The sequence below is a fragment of the Neomonachus schauinslandi genome, chromosome 11 (assembly GCF_002201575.2).
Source record: "Neomonachus schauinslandi chromosome 11, ASM220157v2, whole genome shotgun sequence".
Classification (NCBI taxonomy): domain Eukaryota; kingdom Metazoa; phylum Chordata; class Mammalia; order Carnivora; family Phocidae; genus Neomonachus; species Neomonachus schauinslandi.
In genome coordinates this window covers 51,031,818-51,053,279 of record NC_058413.1, presented here as the reverse complement: position 1 = coordinate 51,053,279, position 21,462 = coordinate 51,031,818, and the positions used below count along the sequence as shown (strand labels likewise).

The 21,462-nt window shown below is 44.8% G+C and overlaps 1 protein-coding gene across 3 annotated transcripts; it reads left to right on the top strand.

The window, feature by feature from the left end:
* Nucleotides 1-4,596: 4,596 nt before the first annotated feature.
* On the top strand, nucleotides 4,597-9,762 carry LOC110576598 (calcitonin receptor-stimulating peptide 2). Of its 3 annotated transcripts, XM_044919381.1 has the most exons (5): nucleotides 4,603-4,710; nucleotides 5,904-5,996; nucleotides 6,730-6,867; nucleotides 8,851-9,035; nucleotides 9,616-9,762. In XM_044919381.1, the coding sequence occupies exons 2-4, from the start codon at nucleotides 5,911-5,913 to the stop codon at nucleotides 9,008-9,010; spliced, it is 384 nt and encodes a 127-aa protein (XP_044775316.1). In that variant the 5' UTR covers nucleotides 4,603-4,710; nucleotides 5,904-5,910; the 3' UTR covers nucleotides 9,011-9,035; nucleotides 9,616-9,762. The 3 variants fall into 3 exon arrangements, with proteins under 3 accessions (XP_044775315.1, XP_044775314.1, XP_044775316.1); XM_044919380.1 differs by lacking the exon at nucleotides 9,616-9,762 and having other exon boundaries at nucleotides 4,597-4,710; nucleotides 5,902-5,996; nucleotides 8,851-9,036; XM_044919379.1 differs by lacking the exons at nucleotides 8,851-9,035; nucleotides 9,616-9,762 and adding an exon at nucleotides 7,760-8,233 and having other exon boundaries at nucleotides 4,602-4,710.
* Nucleotides 9,763-21,462: the final 11,700 nt, after the last annotated feature.

Sequence of the window (21,462 nt, the reverse complement as noted above, 5' to 3'; positions counted from 1 at the left end):
ACTGGCCTTTAAAGTAAAGCTTGAAATTGCTGGAAGTCACCCTAGCACCCACTGGGTACGCACGCTGATTCCGGTCACACATCCCCAGCCTGGGTTTTGTAGCCACCAAAGATCTCAGAGTGAGAAATGAATGTTGGCTCTGAAGGCCTAAGGCATACCTGGCAGCCAGAGGGAAAGTCCTGAGCCTGCAAAGTGAGGTGGCCACGAAACTGGCTCCTAGAGCAGTCATTTCTTACCCATTCTGCAGTCACCTGCACTGGTGAAAGGTAGGGTTCGTTCTCTCATCAGAAAAGTGCAGTCCAAGGACACATAGATTTACAAATGATTTCACAGGGTTCTTAAGTTTGAAACCTCGAGTCGTGGAGTGGAAATCGTTTCTGTGAAAGGATGTGGCACCTGAGAGCAGTCACCTACAAGAGCCCCAAGTGGCAGAGCCCAACCTCCATGCCACTCAGTCTCTGCTGTGCCGCCTTCACCAGTTTGGCCCTGCGCCTCCAGGTGGAAAGCCTATGGCCAAACTCAGGGCGTAAACTGCTGAGCCCCAAAGTCCCAGATTGGGTCTGTGTGTAGTCTCTAAGACGCACTGAGCGTCTGGGATCCACCATCCTGAGCCCTGTCCCTTGCTCAGCTCACTTTCCTTTGCTCTGTGCCTAAGTGCATTTGCATCCTTTGAACCAAGTCTTCCATCGCTGATTCCCCCCCAGCCTTGCCAGTATACGGACGCTATACAGAGTTCTCCAGTTGGGAGCTTTTATTCCCTCGTGGCAGTGCCGCGCCAAGGGTTAAAAAGGAGGAATGCTGAATAAGGACATCTTGGAAGCAGGGTGTCCCCAAGCAGAGGCCACCAACTGGCAAGGGGAAGAGATGTGGCACAAGGTAGGTGTGTCCTAAAGTGAAGCTTTTGGGGACTGAGGAGAGGGGTGCCCCATGGTTCGTGTCACTGACGGCACACTCAGGGCTAGTCTCTGCCTGGCTGGGGGTCTCTGCCTGCCCCCATAGCCCCGTGAGGCAGCCTCGCCAACCGCGTTCACAGCCCGCCCTGTGGGTGGGGGGATTTGCAGCTGGGGGCTGCCAACACACCAGCAAAGGCTGCACTTGCAGTTGCGCGCGGAGAGTGTGTAGAGGCTGAGGATTGTGCACTGCGTGCTCAGACTTGGAGAGCCCGGCGACAGTGAGAAGCTTCTTTCTAGGCACTCTATGTGCTGAGGGCAGCAAATCAGGACCTCGGACTTTCCCGGGGAGGTTGGGAGTGAAAAGATCAGGTGGAGGGGTCCTAAAACCCTCCAGTTGGAGGGGTCCAGGTGCTGCATAATTGCGTTTTAGGGTATGCACTTAAAATTGACAGTCACTGCAGGTATGATGATGGCAGATCGTGATCATGCTGTTTGTGCATGGGATCCCATGAGAAGCGCAGAGAAGTTTCAAGGATGGCCTGTTTCAGAGCAATCAGCACACAGAAAGATCTAAACTTGGTTTCACTTGATAATCAGGCATGAGCTCAGTGGAAAATGGTTTTGATTCATTTCTTCTCTTTATTTTATTCAAGAAGGTTGAGAGGATAGTCAGGGGGACTGAGAAGATCCCTGACTCGCTGAAACTCCCAATTCTCCTCCCGCAGGAGGACAGGAAAAAAGTAAGTGGGGACTCCAGCCCCCACCCCCAGACAAAGTTAGAGACAGACAAGACCCAAGAATAGCAACTGACCGTCCTTCAGTTTGTCCTCTGTGGGCAATGGCCAGAACACTTGGGGCGCAGCCCTCAGACCACCTCAAATAGGACTATTAGGGAGTACCATGGTCCTTCTTGGGAGTGGTGGGGGTCTTAGTCTGCCAGAGGTGGCCCCTATGGTGAAGACATCCACCACACTCAGGAACATGGTCTTGTCAGGGATCTGGGTGAGGCATGCGGAGCCCCAGTTATACTTACACATGCCTTCCACCATGGCGGGCATGACTGGAGGGTTCCCCTGACAGCGTGTAAGGAGCTGGAACGGGCACCTCGGAAGATGATCAGGAAGTTGTTGGCCATTGATCTTCTAAATTTCCTTGAGAATGAACTTCTATGGTTTGTTTGCCTTGCCCTCCAGGCAGCAGTGTTACAGGGCTTTGTGGAAGATGATCTGGTAGGACCAACTGGTGCTGGGCTCTGCGTCTAGCCCTGAACCTGTGTGCTCAGGCACCCACAGCAGGGAGGAGACATTGCTGCCATTCCCCAGTTGTGGTGGTCGCAGCTGCGAAGCGGAAGACCAGCGCGGGGCGCGGGGCGGGGGTTGGCGGGGAGGTGGCGCATGAGTCCCACTGGGGATGGAGTCCAACACCGTGAGCCTCTTCACATCAAGTTATGAAATAAGATTATAAAACCAAGAGCAAAATACTCAAGCGACTATTTTAAAATCAGTATTTTCCTTGGCGACTTATATATTAGATAGTGTTCTGTGTAGCCTCAATTTAGAGAGGTTCCAGGGATAGCTGGACATAATCTAAGCAGCCCGCACGCGTGAACGTCTAAACTTCCTTGAATCTACTCGGTAAATCAGGGATGAACTCAGAGGGGAATGGTTTTGTAGTTTACGCTACGAGAAAGAACCCGCTGTCCTGCCAGCCCGCCATGGGGAGAGTTTTACACACCCGATCCCCAGTCCCGAACTTCCTCCCTCACGGTGGGGCAGCACCAGGAGTTAAGATGGAAGAAAGCTGCACAGAGGCATCTTGGAAAGTCGGTGTCCCCGAACAGTGGCCACCATATTCGAAGGGAAGGAGATGTGGTATAAGGCAGGTGTGTGCTATGAAATGCAAAGGCTTCTGGGGACTGAGGAGAGAGATGCACCGTTGCCCGGATCACATACGACGTACCCAGGCATTATTTCCGCTGTGCCTGGGAGAACCACCTCACTGGGGTCTCTGCCTGCAGTGCACAGACCCCTGAAGTAGTCTCCCACCCACTGTGCCCACAACACCACGCTTGCCGCGGGGACCACGGCTGCCGCGCGCGGGAACCACGCTTGCCGCCACGGCCACGCTTGCCGCCATGGCCACGCTAGCTGCCCGGGGAGAGTATGTAGAGGCTAAGGCTCACGCGCGGCGCTCAGACTCAGAGATCCTGGGAACAGTGAGAAGCTTCTTTCTCCCCACTCTCAGTGCTGAAGGCGGCAAGTCAGGACCTAGGACCTCCAGGCAAGCTGGGAGTGGAAAGATCAGGTTGGAGGGGTCCTAAAACCCTCCATTTGGTGTGTCCTGGAGAGAGTGGAGGTGCTACATGAGAGAGCACGCTTACAATTGAGAGTGAGTGCAGGTATGATTTCAGCAGATCACCATTCCAAGTGTGCATGCGATCCCGTGAGAGAGAGAGAGACTCGGAGGCAGGCTCGGGCCGCGATTCACAGTGAACCCACGTGGATGCCCCGGGTGTCAGACCCCCTGCGCCGGCCTGTGCTCTGGGGAGTGCGCACATGTTTGAAGACAGAAATGAGTTTGTGGGAAAGCTTTGCGCGTGAGCTTTAGTATCCGCAGGGACTCTTCAGTACCTTCGAGCGTGCTCTGCTCTCTAGTGGAGGACTGAAGTATGGCAGAGGCGGGCACAGGGCTGGAATTGCACGCCACAGGGACAATTTGGCAAACAGCAGCCAGAAGCAAGGGGCAGCTGGGCAAATGGCTCCAGCAGGGTGAGGAGCCAGAGGTGATGGATGACAGGATAGGAAGAGGAAGGGCTAGAAGTCCGTTTGGAGGCTTGGGAAGCATCGGTGCCTAACACCTTCAGGCTCAGGCCCAGCAGGGCTTCCAGGTCCTCCTAACCCACATGAGAGACCACCCAGCACGAATCCAGGAAGCCACACAAGGTGGGAATCTGGAAAATTGAGATTGCGATTTCACAAAGTCCCTCTTTGGGTCTGAGGGCTCTCGTAAATTCCTCCCCCGCTGGGGGACAGGCACATGGCTACTAACCACAATATGTTCTCAAGCTGGGAATATGGTCCCCATTTCAAAGATGAGTACATTGAGGTGCTGAGAAGTTAATTGCCCTTGACCTTACTGCCTGGAATTGAGTTCTACTGACAAAGTTCTTGCTATCACTCCCATCTCTTGCTTCCCATGAGCTTTGCCCCTCTGTAATTCCAGCTATCCGAATCAGACACCCTGCTTGTGTCCAGAATCAATGTTGCTGTACGTTGTTAACCGTCCAAGCCTCACTTGGACGGGGGATCTAGGGTCAGACTTGGGGAGCTAGGATGCCCTGCTTCCTGGATCTTGCCCTATACGACTGCACCTCTGGGGATGGAGAGGGGCGCACGTTCAAAACCCAGCAGAACTGAACAGGTGAAATTTACCATGACGTCAAACTGCCCTCAACTTCCTGCTCCTATTAAGGGTATTTCTCCTCAGTCCCCACCATCCCTCTCCCTCCCTCCACTCCCATCAATGACCTCAATGCAAATACAAGTGGGATGGTCCCGCAGAATGTTCTAGGTTCTGGACGTAAATGGGTGACACAATCTATCGGGGTATGAGATCTGTCCTCTCATTGGTTGCTCAGAGCTCCTGGACCACCCCAGACCCAGAGCGGCGGGAATAAGAGCAGCTGCTGGTGCTGGGAGGCAGCAGAGCCACCGCTCCGCTCAACTGTCCCTGCCGCTTCCACAGCGCCATCGCCTGACGCCAACGCTGCCGCAGCTGCCACCGCCTGGGCTCCAAGCCACCTGCTGCCTGCTGCCAGGTGAGCCCCGAGATTCCTGCTTAGCTGTGTGATTCTCTCTCCTTCTTCTTCCCTCCCTCTTCTGCATTCGTCTTTCTTGTAGCTGCTCTCCCTGCGTGTCTTAGAGTCTCTGTGCACTTCTGTCTGGGTCTCTTCATCACAAAATCTCTGTTACTCTACGATTCATCGCAGGCTCCTGCCTCAGGTAACACTGGACAGTCTCGGTTCCGGGACTCCCTGCTTCACTCCGCACTGAGACAGGCTTCAGTCTCGCTGTTCTTGCTGCACTTGCGTTCAGGACCCTGGAGCTCCACAGACACCGTGCACACAGTGGGACGCAAGGGTGCTCACGGATCCTGTTTGTGCCTAGTGGTCCCTGGGAAATCATTTCAGAACTTTGGCCAGCCTCAGTGGGGTCAAATAGGCTCAAAACCCTCGAGGCAGGCAGCCTTAAACAGCAAGCCCCATTAGTGAGTTCTGGGAGCTTTTCCCCCCTGCTTTAAGTCCTAGCCCCAATTTAAGATTCTGCTAAGCTTGGTTCTTGCAGGGAATTCTTTGCCAGAGTGCAGAGCAGGTGAGCAATAGAATTTGTTTCTTTAGTTTCTCTAAGATTCCATCGGTAGAGATATTCCCTTTTAGCTACCTCCCCACGCCCCACCAGGTATGAGCAAAAGCCCCACACAGGGAAGACAGCTCTGTGTTGCATTATAGGAAAAGCTATTGTGACAGCATTCAGAAACTGTCCTCACTGAAGACCTGGCCAGCTGGAGACTGGGTCTGGGGTGGGGAGTACAGATGTTTATTCATTCTCTCCTCCCACTTTGGCACTAGGAACACCTCTTTAGCTTTGCTAAACAAATGCATGCTGTATTCTCACCAGACCCTCCAGTAGTCACTTCACTGACAAAAAAAAAAAAAAAAACAATGGGAAGGTAAATGGTCACTGGAAACCATGACGCGAGGGAGTTCCAGGCAGGGGCAGGACCAGAACGCAGGTCCTTGGGCTCAGGAAAAAAAAAAATTATTAATCAAAGATTCCAATCAATTCATTATTGGTGAAATATACAAAAACTCACAGAAATCACAGGAGTTCCAAACCTATTTTATAAAAATAATAAAATATTTATCAGTATGTACAAGAACAGGATTCACTCTTATCAATGGGCTCATGGAACTATGAACTGCTGTGGGGACATCATTCTTCCCTTGCAGAGAGGTACCATGGGCTTCTGGAAGTTCTCCCCGTTCCTGGCTATTGGCATCCTGGTCCTGTACCAAGCAGGCGTCCTCCAGGCAGCACCATTCAGGTAAGACCGCCCTGCCAGGAGTGTACTCCCTTCCCACTTCTCCTAGCATCAAACCGTTCCATTCTCTGGTGGGCTAAAAGGTTAACAACCAGCTCTCAGGGGGGAAGGTATGCATGTAACATGCATAAGGGTTTATTATACACATTTTATACTATAAAGATATTATATACAACTTAAAAACATAGTATATACTACTCTTTATTGTAAATTTCATATAGTTTATTGAGCCTTATGGAACAGTCATTGCTATTTACCAAACATTTGTATCTATAGCAAACCTATTTATCTAATTAAAGCACAATTTGAGAAATGAATTGCATACTAATCTAATTTTCCACTGAATTTGTTCTTATTAGATCTAATATGAGACCTCTCAATCTAATTTCTCACCCTTACACAAATATTTTCAGATTCAAACTAATTGTTTTATCAGTTAATCCTTAATAATAGCTAAATTTAACACTAAGCTTATAATATTCCTGAAAAATCTAACCATCACTTTCACCAACCTATATATTCTAGTTCCAGCAGTCCACGTCAAGGTCACCCTACTGCCTGACTACGGGTGAATCAGTGTTTTTTGGAAGGACATTGGACTCATGCCCTGTCCACTAGGATTTGGGGTGGCCATATCCTTAGGGAAAACACAGAGAACAGGAAGCCTGGCTACTGATCCAGGGGAAGTGGTAGACAGAGGCTCAGAGCCTCTATTGTGCTTGCTTCCCCTCTGTAGGTCTGCCTTGGAGAACCCACTGGAACCTGCTACACTCACTGAGGATGAAATATGCCTCCTACTGACTGCAGTGCTGAAGGACTATGTGCAAATAAAGGCCCGTGAGCTGCAGCAGGAGCAGGAGACTGAGGGCTCCAGGTGAGGCTCCCCACCCAGCTCAACTCAGGGCAGCCTCTCCCTCCTGTCATGCCCAGGAAGGCATATCCCAGGAGGTAAGAGAGAACACAGCCAGACAGGAGGCCAGCACATTGCCATTGTTCACCTGGGCCTGGGGCCCAGCTATTCTCAGGCTCCACTGACAACAGAGGTCACACAGAGTCTATGGTTAGAGCACATGGAAAAAGATCCCTTTCTGAAAGCAGTTGGGAAAGGTATGACATCCCCCACTCTGGAAACTGGGCTGGTAGTACTGAGGGGACTTCCCAGTATTGGAGGAGTTAGGACAGGCTACTTGTGAAGCTGGCAGACAGACCACATGTATCTCAGGAGACTTTAAAAATTAGGCTTCTTGTGCACCTGCATGTGGCATGCGTTCACACATTTGCAAGGTGAAGCCAAAGGCTTTGCAGAGGGTGGGCTTGGGTAGAGCAGTGTCTGAGGTAGGTCTGGGGTCTTTATTGTGTAGGATCTGTGGAGACGCGCATGTTGTCCTGGGGCCAGACACCCTTCCCTCCCTGTGTCCCCTGAGCTTGGAGCACACACCAGCCCCAGGCCTGGCCATGGCCCTGTGGGTCAGAGGCATGTGATGCACATGCAGCTACCCCGAGAATCTCAGTGCAGAGCATGAGGACTGACATAATGCAGCATGAGGAATGCTAGAAAAGGCTACCCCTTCCCCACGCAGCCCTTCCCCACCTTGCCCTGGCTCAGCAAACCTCTAGGTTCTCCTGATGGGGGATGTGTGAGCTGCCCTGCTGCCTGCCCCTCCCGCCTCTGCTCGAAGTGCCCCCTCCCTGGTCTCACCTTCTGTGTGATAGCCACAGGGGCAGACCCAGGACGTGGTACCACCTGGCATGTCTTTTCCCTGCAGCCTGGACAGCTTCCGAGCTAAGCGGTGCAGTAATCTGAGTACCTGTGTGCTGGGCACATACACACAGGACCTCAACAAGTTTCACACGTTCCCTCAGACTGCAATTGGGGTCGGAGCCCCTGGCAAGAAAAGGGTCATGGCCAGCAGCTTGGAGAGAGACCACGGCCCTCACATTGGCCTGACCCGGGATGCCTACCAATCCCCTCCCTCGACTTTTTAATTTCCTTTCTCCCTTCCTTCCTATATTGTGGTACATGTGGTCCTCTCCGGTTGCTGGTGTCAGTGGTTTTCTTTGTGGCAGTGGATGTCTGGAACCTCAGATGGGAGGAGAGCAAGATGTTTAGGCCAGACGAGAAGCCCTGAGGAAGAGATGGGGGGGCAGCCCTGTGACTCCCCTGAGGAATCGTAGCCCAGATTCTCAGTCCTGCTTGTGAGTGTGTTTGTCATTGGGGAATAAAAGTATATTTGTAAGAAGACCTGAGCGGTGGTGGTTATTGCTCTGGCCCACACCACAGGCTTCACAGTCTCAGGGACCTGTGCTTAGAAGTAGCCTTAGCCCCATGGTAGCTGGATCCAGGGCGTAGTGAGTAGTCCTGTGACCAGCCTCAAGTAGCCGGACAGGAGCAGCACGGAGCAGGTAAGCACCTCTGGGACTCAGTGCTGGAAAGTCTCTTCCTCTTCCAGGTAAGTCTGAGGAATTTTTCTATTTCTAAGAAGGGATACTGGGTGCCTTTGAGTGGAATGTAGCTTCTAGACAATCCTTGAGTTGGGTCAGTGTGGGGCTATAATTCTGTCTCCTAAGCCTCGCTTGATTTTTAGTTTATTTATACAGGAAAGATAGGCTGTTACAGCTCTGTGTTCCATGGCCACTACCTAAAGCCACTTTGGGCTTTCGGACACCCCTGGGAATGTCTGTGGAAGTGATCATGGCATTTTCCCCAGAAGCCTATGTAGTTCTATAGCGATCACTGTGATTAGGGGAAAGATGTACCGTTAACAGGCACCTCTCATTTTCCCATGAATATCCCATGGGGCAGATAGGATCTCTCTCTCTCTCTTACGGGCCCCTTTTCCTCCATCCTGCAAATCAGCATCACTGCCCAGAAGAGCCCCTGCAACAATGCCCCCTGTGGGACCAATCCTCTGGAAGGCTTGCTGGCCAGAGCTGAGCGCATGGTGAAAAACACCTTCATGCCCACCAACGTGGGCCCCGAAGACTTTGGCCGTCACCACAAGGAACTTGGGGCCTGAGCAGTGAAAGGACTCCAGGAAGAAGGTGACTGCCATTCTAGTGTCAGATGGGAGGATGGAAAACCGGGTATGGCGGGGGTGCAGTCCACACTTTAACCCTCTGAGAGCCCACATAGTAGAAAAAATCCACAGGGCAATGTGCCCACTCCAGTGTCTGCAGAGAGAACAGGGAGTCCCAGTAGCTGAAACTCCTAGAATTTAGGTTCATTCCCCTCCATTTGACCAGTATCTCCCTGTGATACTGAGATCATTTGCCAGAAAAGATAGATTTGTTTATTTAAATGGCTATTCCCTGCACTTACAACTGTGATTATTCTATCTTTTGGGTTTGAAATGTAATGACATGCTTTGGGTGTAAACACTATAATGTCATGTACATCTGAATTCAGAGCCTACTCCTGGGATCACGAACTGAGTTTGCCTTCTACCAGCTGTAACCACATGCCAGACGCGTTTTCCAAGCCCGTTTCCCCATCTGTGAATCAAGGGCAACAGTAGTATCTACTTGCTAGTAGATTAATATAAAGACTGAATGAGATAATAGATGTCAATATTTTCACAATTAATAAGTTACTAAATTCTGGCTGTTATTTTTTTTTTTCTAGGTCACCATGAAGCAAACTCTACTTCTTTTAATTTATAATGAATACAACTCATAGGATAAGGAGCATGGAACACACATACATCTGCATGCTTAATATTAAAAACACTGTCTGAAATAAACTAAAGCTAAATAAATATAGAATAAAATCATTGCAATTACCTAGTGTGCATCTTTTTGTATTTGATTGTTCAATAAATATAACAGCATGTCTCACTGGCTTCTCTGGTAGCAAAGATGGGCCCTGTCAGCCAACCTGTTGATGTTGGCAATCCTGCGAAAGCTCAGGGGGACGGGGAGTAGCTGCCTGGTGGGTGTCTGGGGGCACATAATAGATACCGTGCCTGCACGGAACTCTTTGAAGAAATGTTGTCACTGGTGAACTTCGTCAGGATAAGAAAGGGTTTTCGATACACTTAAGAGGAGTGCTTACTGGTATGTATGGTGTTTCTCCCAGGAAAGCCTAGAGACTTGTGAAGGCTTTGTTGAGCAGGCTGACCCATGAAGCAAATGCAACATGCTTGGGATGGGATGGGTCCTCAGCATCCCTTAGCAGGATGAGAACTCTATACATCTCAAAGAAAATTTCCCTTTATTGCCAGAGTTCCCTGGTCCCCACAGATAACAGAGGTTATCTGTGCACTTTCCCTTGACTCAGGTTTGCCCTTACCCAGCCCTGCCTTTCTTCCCCATCAGCACTCCTCATACACCCCAGAGCCTGTAAAGCCCTTTAGAAACAATGCCTCAGAGTCTGAGATGCCGTCACAGACCTGCAGGCCTGGAAAGGTCAGCAGGTGTCATCCAGTTCACCTTTTCTTATTCTCTGGGGTGCTGAGAAGAAAAGTACGCTGCTCAAAAGCCTGCAATATGTTTAACAGAGACATTCATACCTTTAACAAGTACTCATTGAGTGGCTGCTATTTGCCGGACACTATTCCAGGCCCCAGGAATACGGTGATGAACAGAAGAGACAGAAGCCCTGCACTCTAACTGGGGGAGATTAGGGTGATATATGCTCAGTATTGGAAGGAGTCTGGGATGTCCGAGTTGAATGCCTTACCTGCTGTAGGAATTTCCCAGCGTCAGCATCCCTGGCTCCTGCTGGGACTGTCAGTGACATGCTGCTGACTGGCTCCCAGGGGGACTGTGCAGCCAGTTTCACTGGTGGATGCTCAGTTAGGTGAGGTCTTGTAGTTGGAAAAGTCACCCCCTTCTACGCACTGACTCTAGTTATTTCCTCAGGAGCCCCTAGAATTATGACCCTCATTTCCATTCACTCTATACTCCACACTGTCACCCATTTTTGCTGGAAATCACCCAGATGTCTCCTTTATGCACAAAGTACTCCATTGACTCCGCATTCCATGGAGTAAACACCTGGGACATTGCAGCAGCTTCCAAGGTCCACACTGATCTTCCCTCCCCTCCCCTCACCACCAACCCCATGACCTACCTGGCCTCATCTTGGACTTCCCTCTCACACACTGGCCTTCTTGCTAGGCTTCAACCCGCACCCCCAGGTACCAACCCCCTCAAGTGTTTCCCCTTGCTGTACCTGTGGCAAAATGCCCCCACCCCATACCCCATTTCCTCCAGATCTTTACTCAAATGTCATCTATCCTGGTCATCCTTTCTGAAACTGTACCTCACCTTGCCAACACACCCTAACCCTCTTCTCTGCCTTATTTTTTTCTCTTTACCACTTACTACCTTCTATTCAAGGATATTATATATTTTTTATTTAATTACCTTGGTGTTTGTACCCCACTCCATAAATAGTGTAAGTCCCACATGAACAGGGATATGGCTATTTTGTTAATTGCTTAATTCTCAATACACAGAATAGGATGCCTGGCAAAGGTAGCTCTCAAATATTTATTGAATGAATGAGAGAATGAATGGAGTTATGTCTTCTCTCTTTATGTTCACGGTCAACTCTCAAGTCCCCTCTCGGCTTGATTTTCTTCAGGACAGACTGTCCAGGGTCCTTCATCTTCAGCAATTCAGACACCTGGACCATGAACCCTTCAAGTGCCTGGATGCTTCTGCAGTGGCCACCAGTGACTCTACCTCCTGCCTCAAGACCTCCACAAGGCCTGCCCTTTGGTTTGAGCACCCTTCTCGCCCTACAATTCTCCTCCTCCAGATTCATCTGACCAGCTTTTCTTCCTCCCACGCTGTAAACAAGGCAGACAGGCAGGGTGCTCTCTAGGAGTGATACCTGAGACTAGGCAAGTAAGTTCAAATCAGAAGGGGAAATAGCTGAGAAACCATTTTAGTCTGGGGTCCAAAGCAACTTCACCAGTACTTAAGCTAATACTGCATTGAATTCCCACCAGAACTCTGGATACTTCTCCATTGACTCAGACTCACAGATCTGAGAGTGACTAATGAACCTTCAAACCACGACATATGGTGCACTGGCTCAGAACCCTAAGAAGCTATGTAAAGAGTAGGTAAGGAATCAAAGTACAACATGGACAGACAGAAGACTTCTGCTGGGCCGCAGCATCAGTCCTGACAACTCAAAACCACTGGGCCATTGTAGCAGAAGAATGTCCTTTAGTATCATTAAGACTCATGGCAAACACTCAGAGCTTGAGAATATATGCTGTGGCTGATTGAATTATTGCTCCCAAGTCTTCACTATGCATGGTAGTAGTACATATGCTTAGTCTTGCCATGGCCGCATGGTAGGTGAAATGGACATCCTGCCCCTTGATGTTGGGCTTGGCCAAGTAGCTTGATTAGGCTGATGCGATGTTGGTAGACATGGTAAAGCTGAGGCTTGAAATGTGTTTATGTGTTTGGGTTTTGTGCTCTTGTGATACTGCCATCACCTTGAAAAGTACATGGTTAGGTGTCCTTTACCCTTTTAGCCTGGACTCCAAAACGAGGCCTGTGGAACTACACCTGACCTGCAGTCTAGATCCACATGCAGCCAACACCAGCTGAGATCATCCTCATCCCTACTACATGCCCATGACCAAGAAAAATAAGTACTTGCTTTTGAAAGCCATGAAGATTTCGAGGTTGTTTATATCTGTGGCAAAAGCTAACTGGTATTTATGATTTGGAAGTTATAAAAGTTATAAAGTGACTGTGTACCCCCACAAACCATATGTTGAAGCTCTAACCCCCAATGTGACTGTGTTTGGAGATAGGGCCTTAGGGAACAGTTAAGATTAAGTGAGGTCCTAAGGATAGGGTCCTGATCTGGTAGGACTGTTGCCCTTATAAAAACAGAGAAAGATATCAGAGATCTCTCTCTCTTTCCCTCTCCACGCACACACAGAAAAGGGGTCTGGTGGGGACACAGTGAGTAGATGGCCATGTGTAAGACTGAAGGTGAGACTTCACCACACAGCAACACTGATGGGACTTTGACCTTGCAATTCCAGCATCCAGAACTGAGAGAGGTACCTTTCTGTTGGTAAGCCATCCAGCCTGTGCTATTCTGTAATGATTGCCAGAGCAGACTAATACAGGGGTCATTAGGTGGTGAAATTATTTCTGGTACCACAGCTTGTTTTTCCTCTTATTCAGATTTTGGGCTTTATGTCAATTTGCTCAATGTCCAAATTAGCAATTTTACTCGTTTCTTTTTATGAGTTCATTTGCATTTTGCCTCCCTAAAATCAACTTAAAGAATGTTCATTTTGTTTTGGTTCCAATCTCCTGCTGCTGAAACTGGATAATACGTACCATAGATAATGAAGTGGTTTGCTCATATAATGGATATATACAACACACTATAGAACAGTGAATATAGATATATGTACCAACCTGGATCAATCTCACATATAATATTGAGTACAAAATAAAGCAAGTTTCAAAGGATACATATCAGATGATACTATTTCTATTGAATTTAAAACATGTATATCATTACTATACAAAACCTATGGATATATACAGTCATTCACAGGGAGAATAAACATCACATTCTAAAAAAAAGTAACTTTACAGGGTGGGTATGAAATGTCAATAAGAGGGGTATTTAGGTGCACCTGGGTGGCTCAGTTGGTTAAGCGACTGCCTTCGGCTCAGGTCATGATCCTGGAGTCCCGGGATCGAGTCCCGCATCGGACTCCCTGCTTGGCAGGGAGTCTGCTTCTCTCTCTGACCCTCCCCCCGTCTCATGTGCTCTCTCTCTCTCTCTCTCAAATAAATAAATAAAATCTTTAAAAAAAAAAAAAAAAGAGGGGTATTTAGTCAGCACCCATGAAAGTTTTGTTTTATTGTGTAAGCTAGGTAGTTGGTATGTAGAAATGGTCATGATATTTGTGTTTAGTAGGAAAAAATTTCATAAGTATGGGTCTTTTATATTAAGGCAACTGTCATTGATTTTTTTTTTAAAGATTTTATTTATTTATTTATTTGAGAGAGAGAGAGAGAGAGAAACAGCATGAGAGGGGATAGGGTCAGAGGGAGAAGCAGGCTCCCTGCCGAGCCGGGAGCCCGATGCGGGACTTGATCCCAGGACTCCAGGATCATGACCTGAGCCGAAGGCAGTCGCTTAACCAACTGAGCCACCCAGGCGCCCCTGTCATTGATTTTTAAATGTATACGTTTTAAATACACAAAGAGGATCTGTTCTGTTCAATGGAAAGCATGAAAAAGACGCCCAAAATATATAGTGAATGCACAATTGAGAAAAGATGGCAATAATAAATACTCATATAGCTTTAGAATAGTGGTATATTAAAGTCACCAATTAAGAGCCAAGACTATGAGGTTGCATCTTTTTAAAGAATACAACAGTGTTGGGCGCCTGGGTGGCTCAGTTGGTTAAGCGACTGCCTTCGGCTCAGGTCATGATCCTGGAGTCCCTGGATCGAGTCCCGCATCGGGCTCCCTGCTCGGCAGGGAGTCAGCTTCTCCCTCTGACCCTCCCCCCTCTCAAGTGCTCTCTCTCATTCTCTCTCTCAAATAAATAAAAAAAATCTTAAAAAAAAAAAAAAAAAAAGAATACAACAGTGTTTTTTTCCACAAAAGAAACATTTAGAACAAAGGACTCAGAATTAATTAAAATAAATGGGTAGTAAAAGATATGTGACAAATATGAACAAAAATAAGTTGAAATAAGTTCATAACCTAGGATCAAAATAGAATTCAAGGAAAAAAAAAACTTATTGGAAATGGAAAGATGTCCTATGGTGGGAAAAGGAGCCAAATGGCAAGAAGATATATTGATAATACACACACATGCACCCAACAACATGGCCTCAAAATATGTGAAACAAAACCAACAGACCTGCAGTTGAATTATGTGTATCAAGACTTCCTGTTTTGGAATTAATGTACCCCATTTAATAAGCCATTAGCTTTTGGAATCACCTCCAAATGCATGGTTCAACATTGGCTCAGCAAAAACCCCCTGACAATATGATAGGTTTGAGAAAACACAGTGTTTACAACCACAAAGGTGTGACAGAGTTGATTAATAATAAGATTATGTCTACTTTTCCCAAAACCATTTATGAAATAAATGTCTCACATTGATTTATAACACTGTCCTTCTATGCTAATCTCCTTCTGGTCATTCTTTTCTCCTCCATTGATAATTGTCTATGTACTAGTAATATGGTTTCATTACTAGTAGGACAAAAGTACTTCAGCTTGTCTTTTTCAAAATGTTCTTGGCGGGGCACCTGGGTGGCTCAGTTGGTTAAGCGACTGCCTTCGGCTCAGGTCATGATCCTGGAGTCCCGGGATCGAGTCCCGCATCGGGCTCCCTGCTCGGCGGGGAGTCTGCTTCTCCCTCTGACCCTCCTCCCTCTCATGCTCTCTGTCTCTCATTCTCTCTCTCTCAAATAAATAAATAAAACCTTTAAAAAAAAAAAAAGAAAATATATTAAAAAAAAAAAAATGTTCTTGGCAATTTTTACACATTTATTCTTCTAGAAGAAAGTTAGAATAATTGTCAATTTTTAAAATATCCTGTTTGGATTTTGGTTGGCATTGGGTTTTCCAGGTAGACAATTGTATCATCTGTAAATAATTGTAAATCTTTGTTCATATTTTTGTTCTTTTGGTATCATGTAGAACTTCCTGACAATGTTGAGGCAAAAATGATTACAGTTATCCCTGATGATGAAGGCTATTGATTTCATTTTATTTTATTTATTTTTTAATTATTATTTTTTTATTAACATAATATATTATTTGTTTCAGGGGTACAGGTCTGTGATTCATCAGTCTTACACAATTCACAGCGCTCACCATAGCGCATACCCTCCCCAGTGTCCATCACCCAGCCACCCCATCCCTCCCACCCCCCTCTACTCCAGCAACCCTCATTTGTTTCCTGAGATTAAGAGTCTCTTATGGTTTGTCTCCCGTCCGGTTTCATCTTGTTTCATTTTTCCCTCCCTTCCCTATGATCCTCTGTCTTGTTTCTCAAATTCCTATATCAGTGAGATCATATGATACTTATCTTTCTCTGATTGACTTATTTCACTTAGCATAATACCCTCTAGTTCCATCCACGCCATTGCAAATGGCAAGATTTCATTTTTTTTTTTTTAAGATTTTATTTATTTATTTGAGAGAGAGAATGAGATAGAGAGAGCATGAGAGGGGGGAGGGTCAGAGGGAGAAGCAGACTCCCTGCTGAGCAGGGAGCCCGATGCGGGACTCGATCCCGGGACTCCAGGATCATGACCTGAGCCGGAGGCAGTTGCTTAACCAACTGAGCCACCCAGGCGCCCAAGATTTCATTTTTTGATGGCTGCATAATATTCCATTGTGTGTGTGTATGTATGTGTGTGTGTATATATATATATATATATATATATTTTTTTTTTTTACCTTTTGCTTATTTTAGTTTTTATTTTTTTCTCCAACAATGACTACCTACACAAGATAAATATGCCTAGAGGTCCTGAGATTTGTATACACACTGATTCTAGTCACTGTCACAGAAACTTGTCTGGATCCATTTTTAGAAGAGGCACATTCTATCTACTTGGATGCAGTCTCCTTCACATCCTATTAAGCCAGTGTTTCTGTACCAATTATGGCTTCCCCTGCACACTATGGTCTTAAAACCAGTGACCCTAGCCCAATAGATTGTGGACATCAGGGCACATAGCTGTTTGTAAAGCTGAAGAAGATAACCCCTCAACAGTGTTGACATCCCCTGTGATGTCTCCTTTGAGTAAGGGGAAGGAAGAAATTCCTGCTCCTTTCAGAAGCATCTGAGGATCTCCCAACTGCCCCCTCCTTGGGGTCATCACTGAAACTCCTAAAACACAAAGCATCCAGATCTCAAATGAAAACCAGAAAGCCCTGCAGTTTTTCAGAGGTTGTGGGGCAGCAATGCAAATCTGGTCAAACCTGGCAAGCTATTTTCTGCCATCCTCCTTAAGCACAGACAATTTGAGACTCCTAAAAAGTTCACCCAGTGATGCTTGTTGAGCCCAAATCCGTATATAAACTACCCCATAGAGTAAGTAGAAATCTAAGATTAAAGAGGACTTAAAGAGTAAGGTGTATATATATATATATATACACACACCACCTTTTCTTTATCAATTCATCTGTTGATGGACCTCTAGGCTCTTTCCACAGTTTGGCTATTGTGGACATTGCTGCTATAAACATTGGGGTGCACGTGCCCCTTCGAATCACTACATTTGTATCTTTGGGGTAAATACACAGTAGTGCAATTGCTGGGTTGTAGGGTAGCTCTATTTTAACTTTTTGAGGAACCTCCATACTGTTTTCCAGAGTGGCTGCATCAGCTTACATTCTCACCAACAGTGTAGGAGGGTTCCCCTTTCTCTGCATCCTTGCCAACATCTGTCACTTCCTGCCTTGTTAATTTTAGCCATTCTGACTGGTGTGAGGTGGTATCTCATTGAAGTTTTGATTTTTATTTCCCTGATGGAAGGTTATTGATTTCAAATGGAGCTTCTTTATCATCTTAAGAAAGTATCTTTCTTCTTATTGTGTACTGAGAGTTCTTAAAAATCATAAATGAATATTAAATTTTATCAAAATGTCTTTTGGTACTAACAATAATCTTAGGGCTTTTCTCCTCTGACTTGTTATTATGATGATACATTTCCAGGCACAGAAACTCATAATCACAATTAATATTTTTGAGTGCTTACTACATGCTAGGTTGTAGTAAATGCTTCACAATATTAACTCTTAACCTTTACAATGACTGCATAAATAGATAGTATCATAGTTCTATTTTATGGATGAAGAAACTGAGATACAGAGATATTAAACAGATTAACCAAAGCCATACAGCTATCAAATCCGTATCAGGATGTAAAACTCTTCCTAGGCTATCAGGCTCCAGAGTCTGGTGTCTTAAATCACTATACCGCTTTTTGAAAAACTCTACTTGGTCAGAAGATATGTATTAAAATATACTTCCAAATTCAGTGTGCTTGTGATTAAGGATTTTGTACTACCATTGTTAAGTTAAAATTGGGACTATGCTAATGTCATCAAATGACTTAGCAAACTTTTGAAATTTTAATATGCTTCAGGTCAATATAAAAACCAATGAAAACTATCTGAGCTTTAAGTTTTATATAATTCACCTGTAACTTATTTACAGAGTTCCTTTAAGTTTTACCTTTTCTCACAGAGTTCTTAAGGTTTTCAATTTCTGCTGTGGTTATTCTACTCTATTGTTATTCGATCTATTCTTGATTTACATATATTTCTGTGAAATTTGCTATTTTAAATTTTTTGCATGCATTAGCAACTTGTACTTTTTTATTATAATTTAAAATCTTCATATTTGACATTATCTTTCTTTTCATTCTCGGTGTGGTATATCTGTATTTTTCCCTATTTCTCTCCCTCACTTACTTTACCAGAAATTTCTATTTAATTGAACTTTTCAAGAAAGAGCTTTAGTATTTTTCAATTCTGCTATCTTTTTTCTTTTTAATTCACTAATTTCTTTGCTGACCACTTAATTCCTTCTCCCAGATAACTGTTGAAAAGTTTGTTGAGCTGGTCTCTTCCTAGATTTCTGAGTTGAATTACTAAATTAAATTGTATGTATTCTCTTTGTCCTGATTACTTGTATTTAACCACTTCTTCCCACCCCCACTGACTCTTCCTGATCCAAGTCTCCATCATGTTTTACATGAACTATAACAACAACCTCCCAACTGATCTCCCTGTTTCTACTCTTTTTATGTAGACAATTCTGGAGTGATCCTTTTAAAAAATAAGTCAGATTGTGTCTATCCTCTGCACAAAACCTTCTGCATTACATTTACATTACATTATACATTATTACATTTACTTATATTGTTACATATATCCCCATCTCACTCAGAGTAAAAGTCAAAGTTCTATGGTAGCTTAAGAGGTCCTGCATGATCTGACCCCATATCATTTCTCTGATCTCCCTTCCTGCTGACTAACCCACTGCTTACTCCACTCCCAGCTTCCTGAGGGCCTTTGAACTAACGGTTTTCTCTGCCTACTATGCTATGCCCCCAGTGTTTGCATGACTGACTCCCTCCTTTTCTTCAGATTTCTGGAGAAACATCACCTTCTCAGAGAAGGCTTCCCTCAGTACTGCATACAAAATGAAATCCCTCTCTGAACAATCTCCATCTATCTTTATTCACCTTTATTTTACCCAAAAAACTTATCACTATCTGCAATATTATGTACTTGTTTTCCTTTTTTGTCTATGCCCTTCCATGAGCAATGTAACTCTATGAAGGAAATTACAGGAATCTCAGGAATCTAGAAAAATTCCTAGAACATGATAGGCCCTCAATAAATACTTGTTGAGTTATAAATAAACTATGAAACTTTATAAAGCTCTGATTCTCTTCTCTAAGTTTATCTTTAACGATGTGCCATGTAATGAGATGTAAAGATCTCACTCTTTAAATAGTCTGCAATTTTTGTTTTGATTTGCACTGTGACTTAAGTTATTAAGAAGAGCACTTTTAGGTTTAAAAAGCTTTTAAAATTATACTTTAGTTATTCAGTTCCAGGTTTTTGTTTTGAGATTTGATATATATAATTTTTTTACCTGGGAAAACTGAGATTTTCTACAGGGCTTATTATATGATTCTTTCCCATAAATATTTCAAGGATATAAGAAAACAGTTTTTCCCTGAGATAAAAAATATTTGTATCTCTAACTACCTATATCTATAGGTAAAAAATAAAATGGCTCATTATTCATATATATTATTTTTGCCTTGTCATTGATCTTGCAAAGACTAAGAAGAGAAGGCAATAAAGTTTCCCAATACTATTTTGTTTCTAAACTATCCCTTCCCTTGCTTCCCTTGCATGCTAAACCTTTTAGGTTTACATATTTTTATTTTTTCTTAGCTTTATAAACAACTTTAATGAAGTATAAAGATAAAATTATATACTTTGAACTATATTTCAGTGAGTTTTACCAAGAGTATGCCACATTATCTGTGTAACAATTATCCATGTAACAAAAAAGATATGATATATTCATCATCCCAGAATGTTCCTCATTTCATTTTCAAGTCAATATTCCCTAAACCTCTGCCATACACAATCACTGATGTGATTTCTATCATTGTGGATTCATTTTTCCATAGACAGATGGTATGTACTCTCTTGCATCTAGCTTCTTTCACTCAGCATAATGTTTGGGACATTTACTTATATTGTTACATATATCATATATAATTATTTGGGGGGGTTAATTGGGTATATTAGTTGGATATTAATTACAAGGCACTGGGGAAAAAGTGTTAAGTATCATTCCGTTATATACCAAAATTTGTTGTGTGGACATATGTATTATTTCCAGTTTGGGTTGTTATGTATGACACTCCTCTGAACATTCGTGTACAAGTGTTTCTATGACAGGTTGAAGTCATTTCTCTTGGATAAGTAGCTAGAAATCACATGGTGAATGCCTGTTTTAACTAAATCGACTGTGCCAGTTCACAAATGGCTATGCCATTTTATACTCTCCCAGCAGAAATTTATGCTCATTTGCCCTGCTCCCCACATCCTTGACAAGGCTGGATATTTTCAATTTTAGCCATTCTTATTATACTGTAGCAGTACCTCATTATAGATTTTAATTTTTATTCCCTTAATGATTGGTGGTAATTGAGGACCTTCTCAGGTCCTTATTAGTCATTGGTTTACCTTCTTTTGTGAAGTTCCAGTTCCACTACTTTGCCCATTTTTAATTGAGCACATTATCTTCTTGAGTTGTAAGAGATCTTAATGTATTCCAGATACAAGTCCTGCTCCCTTTTGGGGCACTGTTTCACTCACCTGCTCACACTTCTCTCCCTCTTGAATCTCTTCTTCTGTGAGAGGCCAGATGCCATAAAATGCGGCCACTCAAGCAGGCTATATGGAGGGGTCCATGTGTCAAGGAAAGGAGGTCTCTAGCCAAGAGGCAGTGAAGATGGAGGCCTGTCAATGACCAAGTGAGAGAGCTCTTTAGAGGTGGTTTCTGCAGCTCCATTTGAGCCTAGATCTGACTCTAGAGCCAGCTGAGAGTTGGACTGCAACCTCAGGCAAGATCCTGAGCCAGAACTACCAGCGGAGCCTCTCCCAAGTAGCAGACCCTCAGAATTTGTGTGAGATAATGAATATTTGTACTTCTGAGCTGCTAAGTTTTTAGGTAATTTGCTACACAGCTATGGATAACTAATATCCATCCAAACCATGACAATTCTACTGAATCCCAATTTTGGGAAAGCCTATTCAGTGGAGTTGGTTAGATGTGCAGACCTGAGTTCACTTTGGAAGCCACAGTTCCCAGAAAGGACACATTGTCAGAATTGTTTCCCCTGGTTTCCAAGCCCTGATCAGATTAGGTACAATGGCAAAAGCTGCTTCTACT

Bases quoted from the DNA above. Each gene is read 5' to 3' on its own strand.
- LOC110576598 (XM_044919379.1), top strand. From the start codon at position 5,911: ATGGGCTTCTGGAAGTTCTCCCCGTTCCTGGCTATTGGCATCCTGGTC. The intron at 5,997-6,729 runs GTAAGACCGCCC...TCCCCTCTGTAG, and splicing joins CTCCAGGCAGCACCATTCAG to GTCTGCCTTGGAGAACCCAC. The intron at 6,868-7,759 runs GTGAGGCTCCCC...TTTTCCCTGCAG, and splicing joins CAGGAGACTGAGGGCTCCAG to CCTGGACAGCTTCCGAGCTA.